The 24,064-nt window shown below is 52.0% G+C and overlaps 1 protein-coding gene across 3 annotated transcripts in view; it reads right to left on the reverse strand.

The window, feature by feature from the left end:
• ZNF236 (zinc finger protein 236) overlaps positions 1 to 23,365 on the reverse strand; it is a 1,017,074-nt gene extending 993,709 nt beyond the window's left edge. For all 3 annotated transcript variants that reach the window (XM_085606997.1, XM_085606996.1, XM_085606998.1), the window contains exon 1: positions 23,185 to 23,365. In XM_085606997.1, the coding sequence (XP_085463123.1) occupies positions 23,185 to 23,245 (61 nt within the window). In that variant the 5' untranslated portion in view covers positions 23,246 to 23,365. The remainder of the gene's footprint in view (positions 1 to 23,184) is intronic.
• Positions 23,366 to 24,064: the final 699 nt, after the last annotated feature.

Below are 24,064 nucleotides of genomic sequence, written 5' to 3' on the forward strand. Positions count from 1 at the left end.
CAGAGCGAGAGAGTCAGAGCGAGAGAGTCAGAGCGAGAGAGTCAGAGCGAGAGAGTCAGAGCGAGAGAGTCAGAGCGAGAGAGTCAGAGCGAGAGAGTCAGAGCGAGAGAGTCAGAGCGAGAGAGTCAGAGCGAGAGAGTCAGAGCGAGAGAGTCAGAGCGAGAGAGTCAGAGCGAGAGAGTCAGAGCGAGAGAGTCAGAGCGAGAGAGTCAGAGCGAGAGAGTCAGAGCGAGAGAGAGTCAGAGCGAGAGAGTCAGAGCGAGAGAGTCAGAGCGAGAGAGAGTCAGAGCGAGAGAGAGTCAGAGCGAGAGAGAGTCAGAGCGAGAGAGAGTCAGAGCGAGAGAGAGTCAGAGCGAGAGAGAGTCAGAGCGAGAGAGAGTCAGAGCGAGAGAGAGTCAGAGCGAGAGAGAGTCAGAGCGAGAGAGAGTCAGAGCGAGAGAGAGTCAGAGCGAGAGAGAGTCAGAGCGAGAGAGAGTCAGAGCGAGAGAGAGTCAGAGCGAGAGAGAGTCAGAGCGAGAGAGAGTCAGAGCGAGAGAGAGTCAGAGCGAGAGAGAGTCAGAGCGAGAGAGAGTCAGAGCGAGAGAGAGTCAGAGCGAGAGAGAGTCAGAGCGAGAGAGAGTCAGAGCGAGAGAGAGTCAGAGCGAGAGAGAGTCAGAGCGAGAGAGAGTCAGAGCGAGAGAGAGTCAGAGCGAGAGAGAGTCAGAGCGAGAGAGAGTCAGAGCGAGAGAGAGTCAGAGCGAGAGAGAGTCAGAGCGAGAGAGAGTCAGAGCGAGAGAGAGTCAGAGCGAGAGAGAGTCAGAGCGAGAGAGAGTCAGAGCGAGAGAGAGTCAGAGCGAGAGAGAGTCAGAGCGAGAGAGTCAGAGCGAGAGAGTCAGAGCGAGAGAGTCAGAGCGAGAGAGTCAGAGCGAGAGAGAGTCAGAGCGAGAGAGAGTCAGAGCGAGAGAGAGTCAGAGCGAGAGAGAGTCAGAGCGAGAGAGAGTCAGAGCGAGAGAGAGTCAGAGCGAGAGAGTCAGTCAGAGCGAGAGAGTCAGTCAGAGCGAGAGAGTCAGTCAGAGCGAGAGAGTCAGTCAGAGCGAGAGAGTCAGTCAGAGCGAGAGAGTCAGTCAGAGCGAGAGAGTCAGTCAGAGCGAGAGAGTCAGTCAGAGCGAGAGAGTCAGTCAGAGCCAGAGAGTCAGTCAGAGCCAGAGAGTCAGTCAGACAGCGAGAGAGTCAGTCAGACAGCGAGAGAGTCAGTCAGTCAGACAGCGAGAGAGTCAGTCAGTCAGACAGCGAGAGAGTCAGTCAGTCAGACAGCGAGAGAGTCAGTCAGTCAGACAGCGAGAGAGTCAGTCAGTCAGACAGCGAGAGAGTCAGTCAGTCAGACAGCGAGAGAGTCAGTCAGTCAGACAGCGAGAGAGTCAGTCAGTCAGACAGCGAGAGAGTCAGTCAGTCAGTCAGCGAGAGAGTCAGTCAGTCAGTCAGCGAGAGAGTCAGTCAGTCAGTCAGAGCGAGAGTCAGTGAGAGCGAGTCAGTCAGTCAGAGCGAGAGAGTCAGTCAGTCAGAGCGAGAGAGTCAGTCAGTGAGAGAGAGAGAGTCAGTCAGTCAGTGAGAGTCAGTCAGTCAGTGCGAGAGTCAGTCAGTGCGAGAGTCAGTCAGTGCGAGAGTCAGTCAGTGCGAGAGTCAGTCAGTGCGAGAGTCAGTCAGTGCGAGAGTCAGTCAGAGCGAGAGTCAGTCAGAGCGAGAGAGTCAGTCAGAGCGAGAGAGTCAGTCAGAGCGAGAGAGTCAGTCAGAGCGAGAGAGTCAGTCAGAGCGAGAGAGTCAGTCAGAGCGAGAGAGTCAGTCAGAGCGAGAGAGTCAGTCAGAGCGAGAGAGTCAGTCAGAGCGAGAGAGTCAGTCAGAGCGAGAGAGTCAGTCAGAGCGAGAGAGTCAGTCAGAGCGAGAGAGTCAGTCAGAGCGAGAGAGTCAGTCAGAGCGAGAGAGTCAGTCAGAGCGAGAGAGTCAGTCAGAGCGAGTGAGTCAGTCAGAGCGAGAGAGTCAGTCAGAGCGAGAGAGTCAGTCAGTGAGAGAGAGAGAGTCAGTCAGTCAGTCAGTCAGTGCGAGAGTCAGTCAGAGCGAGAGTCAGTCAGTCAGTGCGAGAGAGTCAGTCAGAGCGAGAGTCAGTCAGTCAGAGCGAGAGAGTCAGTCAGAGCGAGAGAGTCAGTCAGAGCGAGAGAGTCAGTCAGAGCGAGAGAGTCAGTCAGAGCGAGAGAGTCAGTCAGAGCGAGAGAGTCAGTCAGAGCGAGAGAGTCAGTCAGAGCGAGAGAGTCAGTCAGAGCGAGAGAGTCAGTCAGAGCGAGAGAGTCAGTCAGAGCGAGAGAGTCAGTCAGAGCGAGAGAGTCAGTCAGAGCGAGAGAGTCAGTCAGAGCGAGAGAGTCAGTCAGAGCGAGAGAGTCAGTCAGAGCGAGAGAGTCAGTCAGTGAGAGAGAGAGAGTCAGTCAGTCAGTGAGAGTCAGTCAGTCAGTGCGAGAGAGTCAGTCAGAGCGAGAGTCAGTCAGTCAGAGCGAGAGAGTCAGTCAGAGCGAGAGAGTCAGTCAGAGCGAGAGAGTCAGTCAGAGCGAGAGAGTCAGTCAGAGCGAGAGAGTCAGTCAGAGCGAGAGAGTCAGTCAGAGCGAGAGAGTCAGTCAGAGCGAGAGAGTCAGTCAGAGCGAGAGAGTCAGTCAGAGCGAGAGAGTCAGTCAGAGCGAGAGAGTCAGTCAGAGCGAGAGAGTCAGTCAGAGCGAGAGAGTCAGTCAGAGCGAGAGAGTCAGTCAGAGCGAGAGAGTCAGTCAGAGCGAGAGAGTCAGTCAGAGCGAGAGAGTCAGTCAGAGCGAGAGAGTCAGTCAGAGCGAGAGAGTCAGTCAGAGCGAGAGAGTCAGTCAGAGCGAGAGAGTCAGTCAGAGCGAGAGAGTCAGTCAGAGCGAGAGAGTCAGTCAGAGCGAGAGAGTCAGTCAGAGCGAGAGAGTCAGTCAGAGCGAGAGAGTCAGTCAGAGCGAGAGAGTCAGTCAGACAGCGAGAGAGTCAGTCAGAGCGCGAGAGTCAGTCAGACAGCGAGAGAGTCAGTCAGAGCGAGAGAGTCAGTCAGAGCGAGAGAGTCAGTCAGAGCGAGAGAGTCAGTCAGAGCGAGAGAGTCAGTCAGAGCGAGAGAGTCAGAGCGAGAGAGTCAGTCAGAGCGAGAGAGTCAGTCAGTCAGTCAGAGCGAGAGTCAGTCAGTCAGAGCGAGAGTCAGTGAGAGCGAGTCAGTCAGTCAGAGCGAGAGAGTCAGTCAGAGCGAGAGAGTCAGTCAGTCAGAGCGAGAGAGTCAGTCAGTGAGAGAGAGAGAGTCAGTCAGTGAGAGTCAGTCAGTCAGTGCGAGAGAGTCAGTCAGAGCGAGAGAGTCAGTCAGAGCGAGAGAGTCAGTCAGAGCGAGAGAGTCAGTCAGAGCGAGAGAGTCAGTCAGACAGCGAGAGAGTCAGTCAGACAGCGAGAGAGTCAGTCAGAGCGAGAGAGTCAGTCAGAGCGAGAGAGTCAGTCAGAGCGAGAGAGTCAGTCAGAGCGAGAGAGTCAGTCAGAGCGAGAGAGTCAGTCAGACAGTGAGAGAGTCAGTCAGTCAGTCAGAGCGAGAGTCAGTCAGTCAGAGCGAGAGTCAGTGAGAGCGAGTCAGTCAGTCAGAGCGAGAGAGTCAGTCAGTGAGAGAGAGAGAGTCAGTCAGTGAGAGTCAGTCAGTCAGTGCGAGAGTCAGTCAGTCAGAGCGAGAGTCAGTCAGTCAGAGCGAGAGAGTCAGTCAGAGCGAGAGTCAGTCAGTCAGAGCGAGAGAGTCAGTCAGAGCGAGAGAGTCAGTCAGAGCGAGAGAGTCAGTCAGAGCGAGAGAGTCAGTCAGAGCGAGAGAGTCAGTCAGAGCGAGAGAGTCAGTCAGAGCGAGAGAGTCAGTCAGAGCGAGAGAGTCAGTCAGAGCGAGAGAGTCAGTCAGAGCGAGAGAGTCAGTCAGAGCGAGAGAGTCAGTCAGAGCGAGAGAGTCAGTCAGAGCGAGAGAGTCAGTCAGAGCGAGAGAGTCAGTCAGAGCGAGAGAGTCAGTCAGAGCGAGAGAGTCAGTCAGAGCGAGAGAGTCAGTCAGAGCGAGAGAGTCAGTCAGAGCGAGAGAGTCAGTCAGAGCGAGAGAGTCAGTCAGAGCGAGAGAGTCAGTCAGAGCGAGAGAGTCAGTCAGAGCGAGAGAGTCAGTCAGAGCGAGAGAGTCAGTCAGAGCGAGAGAGTCAGTCAGAGCGAGAGAGTCAGTCAGAGCGAGAGAGTCAGTCAGAGCGAGAGAGTCAGTCAGAGCGAGAGAGTCAGTCAGAGCGAGAGAGTCAGTCAGAGCGAGAGAGTCAGTCAGAGCGAGAGAGTCAGTCAGAGCGAGAGAGTCAGTCAGACAGCGAGAGAGTCAGTCAGAGCGAGAGAGTCAGTCAGAGCGAGAGAGTCAGTCAGAGCGAGAGAGTCAGTCAGAGCGAGAGAGTCAGACAGTGAGAGAGTCAGTCAGTCAGTCAGAGCGAGAGTCAGTCAGTCAGAGCGAGAGTCAGTGAGAGCGAGTCAGTCAGTCAGAGCGAGAGAGTCAGTCAGTGAGAGAGAGAGAGTCAGTCAGTGCGAGAGTCAGTCAGTCAGTGCGAGAGTCAGTCAGTCAGAGCGAGAGTCAGTCAGTCAGAGCGAGAGAGTCAGTCAGAGCGAGAGTCAGTCAGTCAGAGCGAGAGAGTCAGTCAGAGCGAGAGAGTCAGTCAGAGCGAGAGAGTCAGTCAGAGCGAGAGAGTCAGTCAGAGCGAGAGAGTCAGTCAGAGCGAGAGAGTCAGTCAGAGCGAGAGAGTCAGTCAGAGCGAGAGAGTCAGTCAGAGCGAGAGAGTCAGTCAGAGCGAGAGAGTCAGTCAGAGCGAGAGAGTCAGTCAGAGCGAGAGAGTCAGTCAGAGCGAGAGAGTCAGTCAGAGCGAGAGAGTCAGTCAGAGCGAGAGAGTCAGTCAGAGCGAGAGAGTCAGTCAGAGCGAGAGAGTCAGTCAGAGCGAGAGAGTCAGTCAGAGCGAGAGAGTCAGTCAGAGCGAGAGAGTCAGTCAGAGCGAGAGAGTCAGTCAGAGCGAGAGAGTCAGTCAGAGCGAGAGAGTCAGTCAGAGCGAGAGAGTCAGTCAGTGAGAGAGAGTCAGTCAGTGAGAGAGAGTCAGTCAGTGAGAGAGAGTCAGTCAGTGAGAGAGAGTCAGTCAGTGAGAGAGAGTCAGTCAGTGAGAGAGAGTCAGTCAGTGAGAGAGAGTCAGTCAGTCAGAGCGAGAGTCAGTCAGTCAGAGCGAGAGTCAGTCAGTCAGAGCGAGAGTCAGTCAGAGCGAGAGTCAGTCAGTCAGAGCGAGAGAGTCAGTCAGAGCGAGAGAGTCAGTCAGAGCGAGAGAGTCAGTCAGAGCGAGAGAGTCAGTCAGAGCGAGAGAGTCAGTCAGAGCGAGAGAGTCAGTCAGAGCGAGAGAGTCAGTCAGAGCGAGAGAGTCAGTCAGAGCGAGAGAGTCAGTCAGAGCGAGAGAGTCAGTCAGAGCGAGAGAGTCAGTCAGAGCGAGAGAGTCAGTCAGAGCGAGAGAGTCAGTCAGAGCGAGAGAGTCAGTCAGAGCGAGAGAGTCAGTCAGAGCGAGAGAGTCAGTCAGAGCGAGAGAGTCAGTCAGAGCGAGAGAGTCAGTCAGAGCGAGAGAGTCAGTCAGAGCGAGAGAGTCAGTCAGAGCGAGAGAGTCAGTCAGAGCGAGAGAGTCAGTCAGAGCGAGAGAGTCAGTCAGTCAGAGCGAGAGAGTCAGTCAGTCAGAGCGAGAGAGTCAGTCAGTCAGAGCGAGAGAGTCAGTCAGTCAGCGAGAGAGTCAGTCAGACAGCGAGAGAGTCAGTCAGTCAGACAGCGAGAGAGTCAGTCAGTCAGACAGCGAGAGAGTCAGTCAGTCAGACAGCGAGAGAGTCAGTCAGTCAGACAGCGAGAGAGTCAGTCAGTCAGACAGCGAGAGAGTCAGTCAGTCAGACAGCGAGAGAGTCAGTCAGTCAGACAGCGAGAGAGAGTCAGTCAGTCAGAGCGAGAGTCAGTCAGTCAGAGCGAGAGTCAGTCAGTCAGAGCGAGAGTCAGTCAGTCAGTGAGAGAGAGAGAGTCAGTCAGTCAGTGAGAGTCAGTCAGTCAGTGCGAGAGTCAGTCAGTCAGTGCGAGAGTCAGTCAGTCAGAGCGAGAGTCAGTCAGTCAGAGCGAGAGTCAGTCAGAGCGAGAGTCAGTCAGTCAGAGCGAGAGTCAGTCAGTCAGAGCGAGAGTCAGTCAGTCAGAGCGAGAGAGTCAGTCAGTGAGAGCGAGAGAGTCAGTCAGTCAGAGCGAGAGAGTCAGTCAGTGAGAGCGAGAGAGTCAGTCAGTGAGAGAGAGAGAGTCAGTCAGTGAGAGAGAGAGAGTCAGTCAGTGAGAGAGAGAGAGTCAGTCAGTGAGAGAGAGAGAGTCAGTCAGTGAGAGAGAGAGTCAGTCAGTGAGAGAGAGAGAGTCAGTCAGTGAGAGAGAGAGAGTCAGTCAGTGAGAGAGAGTCAGTCAGTCAGTGAGAGAGAGTCAGTCAGTGAGAGAGAGTCAGTCAGTGAGAGAGAGTCAGTCAGTGAGAGAGAGTCAGTCAGTGAGAGAGAGTCAGTCAGTGAGAGAGAGTCAGTCAGTGAGAGAGAGTCAGTGAGAGAGAGTCAGTCAGTGAGAGAGAGTCAGTCAGTCAGAGCGAGAGTCAGTCAGTCAGAGCGAGAGTCAGTCAGTCAGAGCGAGAGTCAGTCAGAGCGAGAGTCAGTCAGTCAGAGCGAGAGAGTCAGTCAGAGCGAGAGAGTCAGTCAGAGCGAGAGAGTCAGTCAGAGCGAGAGAGTCAGTCAGAGCGAGAGAGTCAGTCAGAGCGAGAGAGTCAGTCAGAGCGAGAGAGTCAGTCAGAGCGAGAGAGTCAGTCAGAGCGAGAGAGTCAGTCAGAGCGAGAGAGTCAGTCAGAGCGAGAGAGTCAGTCAGAGCGAGAGAGTCAGTCAGAGCGAGAGAGTCAGTCAGAGCGAGAGAGTCAGTCAGAGCGAGAGAGTCAGTCAGACAGCGAGAGAGTCAGTCAGTCAGACAGTGAGAGAGTCAGTCAGTCAGTCAGAGCGAGAGTCAGTCAGTCAGTCAGAGCGAGAGTCAGTCAGTCAGAGCGAGAGTCAGTCAGTCAGTCAGAGCGAGAGTCAGTCAGTCAGAGCGAGAGTCAGTCAGTCAGAGCGAGAGTCAGTGAGAGCGAGTCAGTCAGTCAGAGCGAGAGAGTCAGTCAGTGAGAGAGAGAGAGTCAGTCAGTCAGTGAGAGTCAGTCAGTCAGTGCGAGAGTCAGTCAGTCAGTGCGAGAGTCAGTCAGTCAGAGCGAGAGTCAGTCAGTCAGAGCGAGAGTCAGTCAGTCAGAGCGAGAGTCAGTCAGAGCGAGAGTCAGTCAGTCAGAGCGAGAGAGTCAGTCAGAGCGAGAGAGTCAGTCAGAGCGAGAGAGTCAGTCAGAGCGAGAGAGTCAGTCAGAGCGAGAGAGTCAGTCAGAGCGAGAGAGTCAGTCAGAGCGAGAGAGTCAGTCAGAGCGAGAGAGTCAGTCAGAGCGAGAGAGTCAGTCAGAGCGAGAGAGTCAGTCAGAGGGAGAGAGTCAGTCAGAGGGAGAGAGTCAGTCAGAGGGAGAGAGTCAGTCAGAGGGAGAGAGTCAGTCAGAGGGAGAGAGTCAGTCAGAGGGAGAGAGTCAGTCAGAGCGAGAGAGTCAGTCAGAGCGAGAGAGTCAGTCAGAGCGAGAGAGTCAGTCAGAGCGAGAGAGTCAGTCAGAGCGAGAGAGTCAGTCAGAGCGAGAGAGTCAGTCAGAGCGAGAGAGTCAGTCAGAGCGAGAGAGTCAGTCAGAGCGAGAGAGTCAGTCAGAGCGAGAGAGTCAGTCAGAGCGAGAGAGTCAGTCAGAGCGAGAGAGTCAGTCAGAGCGAGAGAGTCAGTCAGAGCGAGAGAGTCAGTCAGAGCGAGAGTCAGTCAGAGCGAGAGAGTCAGTCAGAGCGAGAGAGTCAGTCAGAGCGAGAGAGTCAGTCAGAGCGAGAGAGTCAGTCAGAGCGAGAGAGTCAGTCAGAGCGAGAGAGTCAGTCAGAGCGAGAGAGTCAGTCAGAGCGAGAGAGTCAGTCAGAGCGAGAGAGTCAGTCAGAGCGAGAGAGTCAGTCAGAGCGAGAGAGTCAGTCAGAGCGAGAGAGTCAGTCAGAGCGAGAGAGTCAGTCAGAGCGAGAGAGTCAGTCAGAGCGAGAGAGTCAGTCAGAGCGAGAGAGTCAGTCAGAGCGAGAGAGTCAGTCAGAGCGAGAGAGTCAGTCAGTCAGAGCGAGAGAGTCAGTCAGTCAGAGCGAGAGAGTCAGTCAGTCAGAGCGAGAGAGTCAGTCAGTCAGCGAGAGAGTCAGTCAGTCAGCGAGAGAGTCAGTCAGTCAGACAGCGAGAGAGTCAGTCAGTCAGACAGCGAGAGAGTCAGTCAGTCAGACAGCGAGAGAGTCAGTCAGTCAGACAGCGAGAGAGTCAGTCAGTCAGACAGCGAGAGAGTCAGTCAGTCAGACAGCGAGAGAGTCAGTCAGTCAGACAGCGAGAGAGTCAGTCAGTCAGACAGCGAGAGAGTCAGTCAGTCAGACAGTGAGAGAGAGTCAGTCAGACAGTGAGAGAGAGTCAGTCAGACAGTGAGAGAGAGTCAGTCAGTCAGAGCGAGAGTCAGTCAGTCAGAGCGAGAGTCAGTCAGTCAGAGCGAGAGAGTCAGTCAGTCAGAGCGAGAGAGTCAGTCAGTGAGAGAGAGAGAGTCAGTCAGTGAGAGAGAGAGAGTCAGTCAGTGAGAGAGAGAGAGTCAGTCAGTGAGAGAGAGAGAGTCAGTCAGTGAGAGAGAGAGAGTCAGTCAGTGAGAGAGAGTCAGTCAGTCAGTGAGAGAGAGTCAGTCAGTGAGAGAGAGTCAGTCAGTGAGAGAGAGTCAGTCAGTGAGAGAGAGTCAGTCAGTGAGAGAGAGTCAGTCAGTGAGAGAGAGTCAGTCAGTGAGAGAGAGTCAGTCAGTGAGAGAGAGTCAGTCAGTGAGAGAGAGTCAGTCAGTGAGAGAGAGTCAGTCAGTGAGAGAGAGTCAGTCAGTGAGAGTCAGTCAGTCAGTGCGAGAGTCAGTCAGTCAGAGCGAGAGTCAGTCAGAGCGAGAGTCAGTCAGAGCGAGAGTCAGTCAGTCAGAGCGAGAGAGTCAGTCAGAGCGAGAGAGTCAGTCAGAGCGAGAGAGTCAGTCAGTGAGAGAGAGAGAGTCAGTCAGTGAGAGAGAGAGAGTCAGTCAGTGAGAGAGAGAGAGTCAGTCAGTGAGAGAGAGTCAGTCAGTCAGTGAGAGAGAGTCAGTCAGTGAGAGAGAGTCAGTCAGTGAGAGAGAGTCAGTCAGTGAGAGAGAGTCAGTCAGTGAGAGAGAGTCAGTCAGAGCGAGAGAGTCAGTCAGAGCGAGAGAGTCAGTCAGAGCGAGAGAGTCAGTCAGAGCGAGAGAGTCAGTCAGTGAGAGAGAGAGAGTCAGTCAGTCAGTCAGAGTCAGTCAGTCAGTGCGAGAGTCAGTCAGAGCGAGAGTCAGTCAGTCAGAGCGAGAGAGTCAGTCAGAGCGAGAGAGTCAGTCAGTGAGAGAGAGTCAGTCAGTGAGAGAGAGTCAGTCAGTGAGAGTCAGTCAGTCAGTGCGAGAGTCAGTCAGTCAGTGCGAGAGTCAGTCAGTCAGAGCGAGAGTCAGTCAGAGCGAGAGAGTCAGTCAGAGCGAGAGAGTCAGTCAGAGCGAGAGAGTCAGTCAGAGCGAGAGAGTCAGTCAGAGCGAGAGAGTCAGTCAGAGCGAGAGAGTCAGTCAGAGCGAGAGAGTCAGTCAGAGCGAGAGAGTCAGTCAGAGCGAGAGAGTCAGTCAGAGCGAGAGAGTCAGTCAGAGCGAGAGAGTCAGTCAGTCAGAGCGAGAGAGTCAGTCAGTGAGAGAGAGTCAGTCAGTCAGTGAGAGAGAGTCAGTCAGTCAGTGAGAGAGAGAGAGTCAGTCAGTGAGAGAGAGAGAGTCAGTCAGTGAGAGAGAGAGAGTCAGTCAGTGAGAGAGCGAGAGTCAGTCAGAGCGAGAGTCAGTCAGTCAGAGCGAGAGAGTCAGTCAGAGCGAGAGAGTCAGTCAGAGCGAGAGAGTCAGTCAGAGCGAGAGTCAGTCAGTCAGAGCGAGAGTCAGTCAGTCAGAGCGAGAGAGTCAGTCAGAGCGAGAGAGTCAGTCAGAGCGAGAGAGTCAGTCAGAGCGAGAGAGTCAGTCAGAGCGAGAGAGTCAGTCAGAGCGAGAGAGTCAGTCAGAGCGAGAGAGTCAGTCAGAGCGAGAGAGTCAGTCAGAGCGAGAGAGTCAGTCAGAGCGAGAGAGTCAGTCAGAGCGAGAGAGTCAGTCAGAGCGAGAGAGTCAGTCAGAGCGAGAGAGTCAGTCAGAGCGAGAGAGTCAGTCAGAGCGAGAGAGTCAGTCAGAGCGAGAGAGTCAGTCAGAGCGAGAGAGTCAGTCAGAGCGAGAGAGTCAGTCAGAGCGAGAGAGTCAGTCAGAGCGAGAGAGTCAGTCAGAGCGAGAGAGTCAGTCAGAGCGAGAGAGTCAGTCAGAGCGAGAGAGTCAGTCAGAGCGAGAGAGTCAGTCAGTGAGAGAGAGAGAGTCAGTCAGTCAGTGAGAGTCAGTCAGTCAGTGCGAGAGAGTCAGTCAGAGCGAGAGTCAGTCAGTCAGAGCGAGAGAGTCAGTCAGAGCGAGAGAGTCAGTCAGAGCGAGAGAGTCAGTCAGAGCGAGAGAGTCAGTCAGAGCGAGAGAGTCAGTCAGAGCGAGAGTCAGTCAGTCAGAGCGAGAGAGTCAGTCAGAGCGAGAGAGTCAGTCAGAGCGAGAGAGTCAGTCAGAGCGAGAGAGTCAGTCAGAGCGAGAGAGTCAGTCAGAGCGAGAGAGTCAGTCAGAGCGAGAGAGTCAGTCAGAGCGAGAGAGTCAGTCAGAGCGAGAGAGTCAGTCAGAGCGAGAGAGTCAGTCAGAGCGAGAGAGTCAGTCAGAGCGAGAGAGTCAGTCAGAGCGAGAGAGTCAGTCAGAGCGAGAGAGTCAGTCAGAGCGAGAGAGTCAGTCAGAGCGAGAGAGTCAGTCAGAGCGAGAGAGTCAGTCAGAGCGAGAGAGTCAGTCAGAGCGAGAGAGTCAGTCAGAGCGAGAGAGTCAGTCAGAGCGAGAGAGTCAGTCAGAGCGAGAGAGTCAGTCAGAGCGAGAGAGTCAGTCAGAGCGAGAGAGTCAGTCAGAGCGAGAGAGTCAGTCAGAGCGAGAGAGTCAGTCAGAGCGAGAGAGTCAGAGCGAGAGAGTCAGAGCGAGAGAGTCAGAGCGAGAGAGTCAGAGCGAGAGAGTCAGAGCGAGAGAGTCAGTCAGAGCGAGAGAGTCAGTCAGAGCGAGAGAGTCAGTCAGAGCGAGAGAGTCAGTCAGTGAGAGAGAGTCAGTCAGCGAGAGAGTCCGTCCGTCAGCGAGAGAGTCCGTCCGTCAGCGAGAGAGTCCGTCCGTCAGCGAGAGAGTCCGTCCGTCAGCGAGAGAGTCCGTCCGTCAGCGAGAGAGTCCGTCCGTCAGCGAGAGAGTCCGTCCGTCAGCGAGAGAGTCCGTCCGTCAGCGAGAGAGTCCGTCCGTCAGCGAGAGAGTCCGTCCGTCAGCGAGAGAGTCCGTCCGTCAGCGAGAGAGTCCGTCCGTCAGCGAGAGAGTCCGTCCGTCAGCGAGAGAGTCCATCCGTCAGCGAGAGAGTCCGTCAGCGAGAGTGTGAGAGAGTGAGAGAGAAAGAGAGAGTGTCAGACAGTCAGCGAGAGAGTCCGTCAGCGAGAGTGTGAGAGAAAGAGAAAGAGAGAGTGTCAGACAGTCAGTGAGAGAGTCAGTCAGTGAAAAGAGAGAGTCAGAAGGTGAGAGAGAGGGAGTCAGTCAGTGGGAGTCAGTGAGTGAGAGAGAGTGAGAGAGAGTGAGAGAGAGTGAGAGAGAGTGAGAGAGAGTGAGAGAGAGAGAGTGAGTGAGAGAGAGAGAGAGAGAGAGAGAGAGAGAGAGAGAGAGAGAGAGAGAGAGAGAGAGAGAGAGAGAGAGAGAGAGAGAGAGAGAGAGAGAGAGAGAGAGAGAGAGAGAGAGTGAGTGAGTGAGTGAGTGAGTGAGTGAGTGAGTGAGTGAGTGAGTGAGTGAGTGAGTGAGTGAGTGAGTGAGTGAGTGAGTGAGTGAGTGAGAGAGAGAGAGAGAGAGAGAGAGAGATAGAGATCAGTGAGAGAGTGAGTGTCAGTCACCATCCCGTGAACACGGGTAAATAAGTTAATGTTCATGTACCTTTAAAACAATATAAAAACCTGTCCACTCAAATGTAAGAAATGGAGCTATGCATGCCCGTGTACTTGAGGTGGAAGATCTGCGAGCTGAGATATCTACCGATTTGGAAGTGTTTTAAGAGCTGACAGGTCGGGATTCTTATAGCCAACTGGAAGACTCTGTGTAAAACAGTGGCCGCGGTGCCAGGCATGGATGTCTGTCCGGAGCAGTGGGAAACTGGCCTATGTGGAAATCAGGACCGTCATTGCCCCAGCCCTCCCGGCCTTTCAAAACTAAGCACAGTCAGCAGATCATTCTATTTTCTTGTAAGCCTGAGGCAATGTGTTATGCTGACTTTACAACAGAGGACCTAGGTTCGAGTCTGGCGTGAGCCACCATCGCGTGAATATAAGTAAATCAGTTAATCTCCACGTACCTTTAAAACAACATAAAAACCTGTCCACCCAAATTTAAGAAACGGAGTAATGCATGCCCGTCTACTTGAGGCGAAAGATCTGCAAGCTCAAATATCTACAGATTTGGAAGACTCACAGAAAAGTGTGTCTCTCCTTTCAATTACATCAAAGCAATGAAGAGGATAAAAAAAACAGAAGGTCAAGACAAATGGTGGAGGCGGTCACAGGAATGCAGCTGCCTCCCTAAGCGCCACTGCTCGCTCCCGAGAGCAAACCGCCACGGGAGTGAACATTTGAAGAAGAGGTGGGACATGCACCGGCCTCTGGCCATTTGCATGCTTTCATTACTGAAAGACACATGCAAAGGCCAATCAGAGAGTCAGTCAGCGAGAGAGAGAGAGAGATTGAGAGAGTCAGTGAGAGAGAGAGAGAGAGTCAGTCAGTCAGTGAGAGTGAGTCAGTCAGAGAGTGTGAGAGTCAGTCAGAGAGTGTGAGAGTCAGTCAGAGAGTGTGAGAGTCAGTCAGAGAGTGTGAGAGTCAGTCAGAGAGTGTGAGAGTCAGTCAGAGAGTGTGAGAGTCAGTCAGTAAGTGAGAGAGCCGGCCAGCGAGAGAGTCGAGCCGGCCAGCGAGAGAGTCGAGCCGGCCAGCGAGAGAGTCGAGCCGGCCAGCGAGAGAGTCGAGTCGGCCAGCGAGAGAGTCGAGTCGGCCAGCGAGAGAGTCGAGCCGGCCAGCGAGAGAGTCGAGCCGGCCAGCGAGAGAGTCGAGCCGGCCAGCGAGAGAGTCGAGCCGGCCAGCGAGAGAGTCGAGCCGGCCAGCGAGAGAGTCGAGCCGGCCAGCGAGAGAGTCGAGCCGGCCAGCGAGAGAGTCGAGCCGGCCAGCGAGAGAGTCGAGCCGGCCAGCGAGAGAGTCGAGCCGGCCAGCGAGAGAGTCGAGCCGGCCAGCGAGAGAGTCGAGTAAGTCGGCCAGCTAGAGAGTCGAGTAAGTCGGCCAGCTAGAGAGTCGAGTAAGTCGGCCAGCTAGAGAGTCGAGTAAGTCGGCCAGCTAGAGAGTCGAGTAAGTCGGCCAGCTAGAGAGTCGAGTCAGTCGGCCAGCTAGAGAGTCGAGTCGGCCAGCTAGAGAGTCGAGTCGGCCAGCTAGAGAGTCGAGTCAGTCGGCCAGCGAGAGAGTCGAGTCAGTCGGCCAGCGAGAGAGTCGAGTCAGTCGGCCAGCGAGAGAGTCGAGTCAGTCGGCCAGCTAGAGAGTCGAGTCAGTCGGCCAGCTAGAGAGTCGAGTCAGTCGGCCAGCTAGAGAGTCGAGTCAGTCGGCCAGCTAGAGAGTCGAGTCAGTCGGCCAGCTAGAGAGTCGAGTCAGTCGGCCAGCTAGAGAGTCGAGTCAGTCGGCCAGCGAGAGAGTCAGTCGGCCAGCGAGAGAGTCAGCCGGCCAGCGAGAGAGTCAGCCGGCCAGCGAGAGAGTCAGCCGGCCAGCGAGAGAGTCAGCCGGCCAGCGAGAGAGTCAGCCGGCCAGCGAGAGAGTCAGCCGGCCAGCGAGAGAGTCAGCCGGCCAGCGAGAGAGTCAGCCGGCCAGCGAGAGAGTCAGCCGGCCAGCGAGAGAGTCAGCCGGCCAGCGAGAGAGTCAGCCGGCCAGCGAGAGAGTCAGCCGGCCAGCGAGAGAGTCAGCCGGCCAGCGAGAGAGTCAGCCGGCCAGCGAGAGAGTCAGCCGGCCAGCGAGAGAGTCAGCCGGCCAGCGAGAGAGTCAGCCGGCCAGCGAGAGAGTCAGCCGGCCAGCGAGAGAGTCAGCCGGCCAGCGAGAGAGTCAGCCGGCCAGCGAGAGAGTCAGCCGGCCAGCGAGAGAGTCAGCCGGCCAGCGAGAGAGTCAGCCGGCCAGCGAGAGAGTCAGCCGGCCAGCGAGAGAGTCAGCCGGCCAGCGAGAGAGTCAGCCGGCCAGCGAGAGAGTCAGCCGGCCAGCGAGAGAGTCAGCCGGCCAGCGAGAGAGTCAGCCAGCGAGAGAGTCAGCCAGCGAGAGAGTCAGCCAGCGAGAGAGTCAGCCAGCGAGAGAGTCAGCCAGCGAGAGAGTCAGCCAGCGAGAGAGTCAGCCAGCGAGAGAGTCAGCCAGCGAGAGAGTCAGCCAGCGAGAGAGTCAGCCAGCGAGAGAGTCAGCCAGCGAGAGAGTCAGCCAGCGAGAGAGAGAGTGAGAGTCAGCCAGCGAGAGAGAGTGAGAGTCAGTCAGTCAGTCAGTGAGAGAGTGAGAGTCAGTCAGTCAGAGGGTCAGTCAGTCAGTTAATCAGTGAGTCAGTCAGTGAGAGAGAGAGTCAGTCAGTGAGAGAGTCAGTCAGTGAGAGAGAGAGAGTGAGTCAGTCAGTCAGTCAGTCAGTGAGAGAGTGAGAGAGAGTCAGTCAGTGAGAGAGAGAGAGTCAGTCAGTGAGAGAGAGAGAGTCAGTCAGTCAGTGAGAGAGAGAGAGAGAGAGAGAGAGAGAGAGAGAGAGAGAGAGAGTCAGTCAGTCAGTCAGTGAGAGAGAGTTAGTCAGTGAGAGAGAGTCAGTCAGTGAGAGAGAGAGAGAGAGAGAGAGAGAGAGAGAGAGAGAGAGAGAGTCAGTCAGTGAGAGAGAGAGAGAGAGTCAGTCAGTGAGAGAGAGAGAGAGAGAGAGTCAGTCAGTCAGTCAGTGAGTGAGAGAGTCAGTCAGTCAGTCAGTGAGAGAGAGTCAGTGAGAGAGAGAGTCAGTCAGTGAGAGAGAGAGTCAGTCAGTCAGTGAGAGAGAGAGAGAGTTAGTCAGTCAGTGAGAGAGAGTTAGTCAGTGAGAGAGAGAGAGTCAGTGAGAGAGAGAGAGAGAGTTAGAGAGAGAGAGAGAGAGTTAGTCAGTGAGAGAGAGAGAGAGAGAGAGTCAGTCAGAGAGAGAGAGAGAGTCAGTCAGTGAGAGAGAGAGAGTCAGTCAGTGAGAGAGAGAGTGAAAGAGTCAGTCAGTGAGAGAGAGAGTGAAAGAGTCAGTCAGTGAGAGAGAGAGTGAAAGAGTCAGTCAGTGAGAGAGAGAGTGAAAGAGTCAGTCAGTGAGAGAGTCAGTCAGTGAGAGAGTCAGTCAGTGAGAGAGTCAGTCAGTGAGAGAGTCAGTCAGTGAGAGAGTCAGTCAGTGAGAGAGTCAGTCAGTGAGAGAGTCAGTCAGTGAGAGAGTCAGTCAGTGAGAGAGTCAGTCAGTGAGAGAGTCAGTCAGTGAGAGAGTCAGTCAGTGAGAGAGAGTGAGTGAGAGAGAGTGAGTGAGAGAGAGTGAGTGAGAGAGAGTGAGTGAGTCAGTCAGTGAGAGAGAGTGAGTCAGTCAGTCAGTCAGTGAGAGAGTCAGTCAGTGAGAGAGTCAGTCAGTGAGAGAGAGTGAGTGAGAGAGAGTGAGTGAGAGAGAGTGAGTGAGTCAGTCAGTGAGAGAGAGTGAGTCAGTCAGTCAGTCAGTGAGAGAGTCAGTCAGTGAGAGAGTCAGTCAGTGAGAGGGTGAGTGTCAGTCACCATCCCGTGAACACGGGTGAATAAGTTAATGTTCACGTACCTTTAAAACAACATAAAAACCTGTCCACTCAAATGTAAGATATGGAGCTATGCATGCCCGTGTACTTGAGGTGGAAGATCTGCGAGCTGAGATATCTACCGATTTGGAAGTATTTTAAGAGCTGACAGGTCGGGATTCTTATAGCCAACTGGAAGGCTCTGTGTAAAACAGTGGCCGCGGTGCCAGGCATGGATGCCTGTCCAGAGCAGTGGGAAACTGGCCTATGTGGAAATCAGGACAGTCATTGCCCCAGCCCTCCCGGCCTTTCAAAACTAAGCACAGTCGGCAGATCATTCTATTTTCTTGTAAGCCTGAGGCAATGTGTTATGCTGACTTTGCAACAGAGGACCTAGGTTCGAGTCTGGCGTGAGCCACCATCGCGTAAATATAAGTACATCAGTTAATCTCCACGTACCTTTAAAACAACATAAAAACCTGTCCACTCAAATTTAAGAAATGGAGTAATGCATGCCCGTCTACTTGAGGCGAAAGATCTGCAAGCTCAAATATCTACAGATTTGGAACTCACAGAAAAGTGCGTCTCTCCTTTCAATTACATCAAAGCAATGAAGAGGATAAAAAAACAGAAGGTCAAGACAAATGGTGGAGGCGGGCACAGGAATGCAGCTGCCTCCCTAAGCACCACTGCTCGCTCCCGAGAGCAAACCGCCACGGGAGTGAACATTTGAAGAAGAGGTGGGACATGCACCGGCCTCTGGCCATTTGCATCCTTTCATTTCTGAAAGACACACGCAAAGGCCAATCAGATGTGTGGGAGGAGTCTGACCCACAAGGAGAAGTTTAGAGTGATTACATGAAGCCTCCCATAGAGCAGCCCATGCAAGCTGCGCTAGGCTTGACCTAAAAAAGCAAATTGAAGTGGTCAGACTGTGTCATATCGCTTTCTTTTTAGTTTTTACATAAAGCTATGCAAAAACAAACAAGTTAACATTGTTATTTTCCCTACACTTAAAATGTAGTTTATATTCTTGAACAAATGCTCATTGCAGTTACCAGTGTGTCAAAGTGTTGTTAGCTCAAACACTGAGCATGGAGAGGCTTTGGCATTACAGCCAGATCTGCTGACTGTGGAGCTGAGGTACCAGGTTTGAGACTGAGCTGGCTCAACATCCTGTGATTCTGAGCAAATCATTTAATCTCCAGAAATGCCTGTAAAAATAATATGTCCTCGTGTAACGTGACTAGAGCTCAGGTAAAGCACTCCAAGTCCTTCCAGTCAACTTCGTGCTATATAAAACAAGCTTTGACTTGCAACAGGGTGGGGGAAGGGGCATGCAGTGACAGGAGCGAGGTGGTGGGAGGGACAGGCCAGCAACGGAAGGGGCATACAGAGGCATACGTGAGGTGGTGGTAGAGAAGGGAAAGCAACTACAGAATGTAGATGCTGAAAAGTAAAAATAATAATAATAAAGTATGTTACAAGTGCGCGGCCAGTGGAAGGACATTAGCCGCCAGAAGCAGTATTTAGCCCAAGCGTCACAGAAAGGACGAAGATGTGAAGTCGAGCAGAATGCTAGAGGTAGGAGGAGGCGATGACAAACAGGAAGAATGGAAACGAGTGACGTGGGAGCCAACCAACAGTAAGTAAATGTAAGTAATGGGCCGGCTCTAACCCATTTCAAACAAAACTGATTAATTCCCTTACAGCTGAAGCTGTTACGGCTACACACCAAAACCTAACAAGCATTTACAATGCAATGGTCTCGGCAATATTATAGGTAGAGCTATTGGTATTGCTCATTATTTTTTTATCATTTTTGTATCCCTAAATAAATGGCATTGTCATTAGCTTTTTTTTTGCATATGTGATACCTATTGCATTAGCAGAGAGAGAGTGAGGTAGTGAGAGGTATTGAAATAGAGAGTGAGGTAGTGAGAGAGAGAGTGAGGTAGATAGAGAGTGAGGTAGATAGAGAGTGAGGTAGTGAGATAGAGAGTGAGGTAGATAGAGAGAGTGAGGTAGATAGAGAGTGAGGGACAGGCAAAGCGGTCCATGCAGGAACGAAGAAGCATCTGTGGAGCCAGGACAGGGAAAAAGTGGTATCTGTGAAGACAGGGTAGGGAAAGGGGCATCTGTGGAGCCAGGGTAGGGAAAGGGGCATTTGTGGGGGTAGGAAAAGGGGCATTTGTGGAGCTAGGGTAGGGAAAGGGGCATTTGTGGAGCTAAGGGGCATCTGTGGAGCTAGGGTATGGAAAGGGGCATCAGTGGAACCAGGAACGGGGGCTCTGGGGGCCCAGGGTAGGGAAAGGGGCATCTGTAGAGCCAGGGTAGGGAAAGGGGGATTTGTGGAGCTAAGGGGCATCTGTGGAGGCAGGGTATGGAAAGGGGCATCTGTTAACCAGGAAAGGGCCCTCTGTGGAGTCAGGGTAGGGAAAGGGGCATCTGTGGAGCCAGGATAGGGTATTTGTGGAGCCAGGGTAGGGAAAGGGGCCTCTGTGCAGTCAGTTCTCTGTTGGACCGGTCAGAGGGATGCATTCTGGGAAATGTAGTCTTGGGTTGCTTCCACTAAAACAAGTGGCGCAGCAGGCACATTATTAAGGATGCTTGATACCAGAAAAGCACTGTCTGAAAACAAGGTCTACAGTGCCAAAATGCAGCGAGCATTGTGCACCACCCTTAACCTTTTTTTATTTTCGAAATGACAACAGCAGTTGTTGCAAATTATATCTAAAGGTTTTCCACAGAGCTGCTAGGGTGACTAGAGTTATTTATGTGCAAGGAACGCTTGTGTGGTGCTGGTTAAACACTTTAGATTTTCGCGGATGGTAAATAAATTTTAAAAATAAAGAAAAAAATACAACCGGTTGCAGTCTCCCCTCATTTTTTAAGTCAGGAGTGCCCAGTGTTGGTTCAGGCTGAAGACATATTTAAACGAGATGCAGTGGTAAATAATATAAACTAAACACGACTCATTTATTTAATTTTGTATCTACCTGAACATGGGCCATAGATTTAGCTCTCTTGGACATGCGTTGGACCTGTAATGGGTGTTCTGTGGCTGAACGCCCCTGCTGCCTCCGGATCTGTGGAGGACGGGATGTATCGGGTTACCTGCTGGACTAGCCTGTGCGTGCGTTGCCACCCAGCCTGACTGCATCAACGAAGCCAAGATTTGGATGTTGGCGGCCGGGCTAAAGACTGCAGCTAGCAATAGCGATGCTATGAGAAGCAGGGGAGTGGGGGGTCCAGCAGCCCCGGCGATCCCAAGCCAAATGCAGGGAAACGTTGATGGCACCAGCCCTGCAATGTATTTCAGAAGTGCTTTGTGACTGTTTATTTCTATCGGGTTTCATGCATTCCCGACAGTGCCGCCTAGACGGTAGGCATAGCGTGCACCAGACCCCAGGGAGGTTGTATCCAAGTAGCCTGATGCTCACCACTATACAATGAAGGGAACCTGGTCGGCAGTCCGACGGTCAATGTCAGAGCTTATCCTGAGTTTGAAAGTGTGTCACATACATAACGTTGTATGCTTCATTAGTAAACCCAGGGTCGCGTGTGGCACAGCAGGCAGGGAGTATTCAACAAGTGAATTTAAACCTACATTTTCACAACCCCCAGGACCGAGAGCCATGCGTTGTCCAGGTGCAGCGTCCCTAGAGATGTTCAGGCGGGGTAAATCGCGGCATCACTATAAAGCGGACTATCGCTGGAAAGGTGGTCCGATGTAATAAAACTGCATGGGGATCACTGACCTCGTGTAGCACACCAGCAATTGAGATTTTGTCGGCGGCGGTGTGCGAATGGCATCGGATTGCGGACAGCAGCCTCTGATCTGCGCAGATGGCTTACCTTACTCGTGCACAACAGCAAGAAGATCCTCACGGCCAGACGAGACGATACCTGAAAAATGGCGGATGGAAGCTCCAAAACTTTTTCGGATTCGGGGGCGTGTTCCTGCTGTTCTAAAGAGGGCGTGGCTAAAAAGTGGAAAGAACAGCAAAAAACACGCCCCCGAATCTGAAAAAGACGGAGCCTATTTGGAGGGACGGCTCTCTCCTCCAATGGCTGGCCTCCGTTTAGGAAGCCAGCCAATGGAGGAGAAGCTAAAAGAGAGGCGGGCTAAATAGCCACTCTAGAAATCATTAAATCTCCCAACTTCCGGTTCTGCCTTCGGCAGACCGGTAGTCCTCGACCTAAAAAACCATGAAAATGTGCCAGTTATGCTTCACTCTGAATCCATAACTCCACAGTGCAGTACTCTTGTCCTCACACAGCATCATTGATGATTTATAACTGGCAATGGAACTGTTAGCAAACTCAGTGGTCACAACATACCTGCGCCGAGTGGATCAAGTTACTGCTGAATTTTAAGCAGATTCGACAAACAGCACCAAAGTTATTAAAAGACACACCAAATATACAAATATTGAAAACCAGCTCAGCTGCCTTTTGAAATGGAAACCTCTCAAACCTACAAAACGTATATACAACAAACGGAAACAGGTTCCACTCTAATACATGCAAAGTCTGTGTTCATTACTTTTTGCTGCACCTGACAGCCATACTCCCTACAGGACTTAACAAGAGTGGCAGTGCCAAAAGTTCTGGCTTTCAAGGAATGTTGTATTGTAATGTAAAGCACAAGTAAATAGCATGGGAATGGATAAGCAACGTGTGGAAGCAAAGAACTGTGGAATAATATTGGTGTATATTAAAATGCCAGTTGACAGTTGCACTGTTGTGCCAGGTGTACAAATTCACAGTAGGTTAATCACTGTCCTCCTCCGATCTATGCTGCTGCCAGAGAAAACAACATAGATAACCAGATAATTTAAAAGACTGATAGCATGCCAATGTCATGCGCCTGTCCCTGAAAGTTAAAGCATAGGCAGATGAATAAACAAATGTATCACATCTGTGTGGAGGGCAACTACTGTTTGAGGTAGTACACAACTTCTGCCCAATCAAAACATGCACTTCTGCCCAAAGCCCCTCTCCAGTAATGCTCAGAAAATTGTCTGATGACAGCTGTGCTGTCAAGCCAGACTTGGCACTACTGTGTTGCTCCCAATAACTTTGTGGCCCTGGATCTTACCGCTTGAAACGTTAAAACGATAGTCCAAGTCAAGTTACTGGGGTCAGCCAAGTTTCAGCAACTCCATCAAATGGCCACAAAGTTATGTGACATACAAAATTACAATGCTCTTTGGACCGACAAACAAAACCATAAGTTCACAGTCAACATCACCATTTTAAAATATATGTATAGAAACACTGAATCAAAGCACTGAGTGACAGTAAATAGGCGGCTAGTCATGGCCCACTGGTCTACTAAAATGTGGCCTATAAAGGAAAAAGCAAATTGCCTGGCTCCAATAAAACAAAACCAAAAACAAACATCGGGCCTTAATTGGAAGGTGCAGCGCTATGTTAAACTCACCGCAAAAAATACACACACACATCCTGGCTCTCTGTATAAACTAGGGCCAAGTTTTAAGTGAAGTGAACCATTTATAAATGCATTCTGTGTCAAAGGCCTAGAGTACATACAGAAGCATGCCACACACTAAATTTAAACAAGGAATTTTCACTCAAGCAAGGCAAAAATGACTTAGCAATCAAAATATAGAAAAGACTGAAATGTGGGAGCTGATCCAGGGAAATACAGTGAGAGCATTGGTGATGGATCAGTGAGTTGAAAGCATGCCACTGAAGCATGTAGTGATCTGCAGGTCACAAAGTTTGAATTTCACCAAACACATTCAGGATACCCTCCTTCAAAAGGTCGTAATAACACATACTTAATCATGCAGATTTTCCAGAAAGCGCAAAAGCCACGAGAGTTGGCAGTTCGACAATTCCCATTTCTCCATCTACACTTCTACCACCCCGAAAAGGTCCATCATTGATGTAAAACCGCGAGAATTTCCTGGGCAAGAGATGTGCGGATACCTACAAACGTGTGTTTGAAAAGTAGAGGGTATCCCACGCTTAAATCCAAAAAGGCTGCCAACCATCTACATTTACGCTGTCATTCTGGCTGAATTTCCAACTAAGTGGGCTTTACCATCAACAGTTTCAAATCCCGATTCTCAGAATTAGAATGTGATGTATCCATAAGAGTGAGCAGGGTGGCACTAGAAGAGGCATGGAACAGAGGAGGCAGTGTGTGAGTAGAAGGATCCACGTGTGAGCAGAAGAAATGGGGAGCAATGAAGGCGCTGAGTTTTCAGAGGGGACAGTGATCAGAAAAGCAGTCAATGTTAGAGGGGGCAGGGAGCAGAGAATCCGAGTGTGAGCAGCGTGTTAGCTGAAAGGATGGTGAGCACGAGAGAGCAGTGTATGAGCAGAAAGAACAGTTAGTGCTCACAGGAGACAAGAAGGATAGGAGATCAGTGAATGTTCAGAGAGAGCAGATGGTCACTGTGTAAGCAGAAGGCGACGGCAGCAAAATATCAATTTATGAAGAGAAAGGAGCAGAGAGGACAGTGGGTTCTCAGAGGAACAGGTAGCAGAGAGGGCTATGTATGAGCAGAGGAGGCAGAAAGATCAGTAAGTGCTTAAAGGAGGCATGGAGGAGAGGGATCAATCAGTGTGTGTTCAGACAGGGCAGTGAGTGTTCAGAGCGGACAGGAATCACAGAAGGGCATTCTGTGAGCACAGGAGGCGGGAACAGAGGAGAGTACCGTGTACATAAGGTACCAGAGCAGAGATGTGGCAATGAAATTAAAAGCACTGTTCAGTCTTAAAATAGATCAAACTGCATTCGAGTAAGTGGCTATGCTCTGCTCTCCAGTATCACCTGCAGCTCTTCCAGCCTAGACTAAAAAACTGGGTAATGTAGTCTCGAGCCATCCAATAAGTTCATCAACCTGGCTCCCAAGGTGCAGGCAGGTGATAATACCATGAGAAGCTGATAGTCACATTTGTGACATGAATCGAGGTAGCAGCTATGCCTTACTTGCCATAAATTCCTCATCATGTCATTCCCTATAAACCCTTCACTCCTTTAGACTACCTTTAATCCATCTCCAAAAACATATACACCCCGATTCCCTTCAGTCTCTCTGGTAGGTATACCTTTGCTCTCTGCATCCTCTCGGTCTGTACCGCATGTACTGAACTTCATAGATTCACTCATTTTACGGTGACCACCTATCCGCTACTTATCACGAACAATCCGTAATTAAATACAGCCTGAAGTCCGCGTCCGCACTCAGTCTTTCAACGGATCTCATTTGTCCGTAATGTTAACACTTCCGGGTCGCATAACAACCAATCCCACGAGCCAGCATACTATGCAAGTCGTGTAGGAGGTGGCAGTGTTGATAATATGTAAGGCCACATAGGATTGGAACACTGGAGAACCAACCTATCCTAGTGAGCCAGACACATTTCCGAAATTCTGATTGGCTGTCGGCTCCGCACGTGTCGTTTGTCCAGATCCGGACTTCTCCCTTGGACTTAGAGGAGACGCCTGCTCGATATGGAGCACAGTGATGCTGTGGGATGTTTTGGGTCTGCTGCTGGTAGTAATCCGGGCTGGACCGGGACGAGACGGACCGGGCAAGAAGGGCTAGGCTAGGCTGCACTTTTTGCTTGCTACACTGGATAGGGAAGAGATTGGGAGAGGAGGGCAGACGAGCAGTATGGAACAGGGCTGTGTGGGCCCCATATGATGAAAGCGAAAGTGGGAAATAAAAAAACAAGCGATGGCATAGCCAATCGGTCTCGCCTTTGGGACCTTATACATACATTGTATTGTAACTGCATTTATATAGCGCTTACTACCCCTAATGATGCGTCGAAGAGCTTTTTCGGCGAGTAGCACGCTACTCCGGGACCCATAGGATTAGTGTTGAATCAGTATAGTGAAACATGCAAGTACTAAGTGGTGGATAGGTTAGTGAGTTATTTGGATTCGGAAAGGATAGCAGAAGGATAGAAGAGGGAAAAAAAA

Source organism: Triturus cristatus, chromosome 5_2 (genome assembly GCF_964204655.1).
Source record: "Triturus cristatus chromosome 5_2, aTriCri1.1, whole genome shotgun sequence".
Lineage (NCBI taxonomy): Eukaryota > Metazoa > Chordata > Amphibia > Caudata > Salamandridae > Triturus > Triturus cristatus.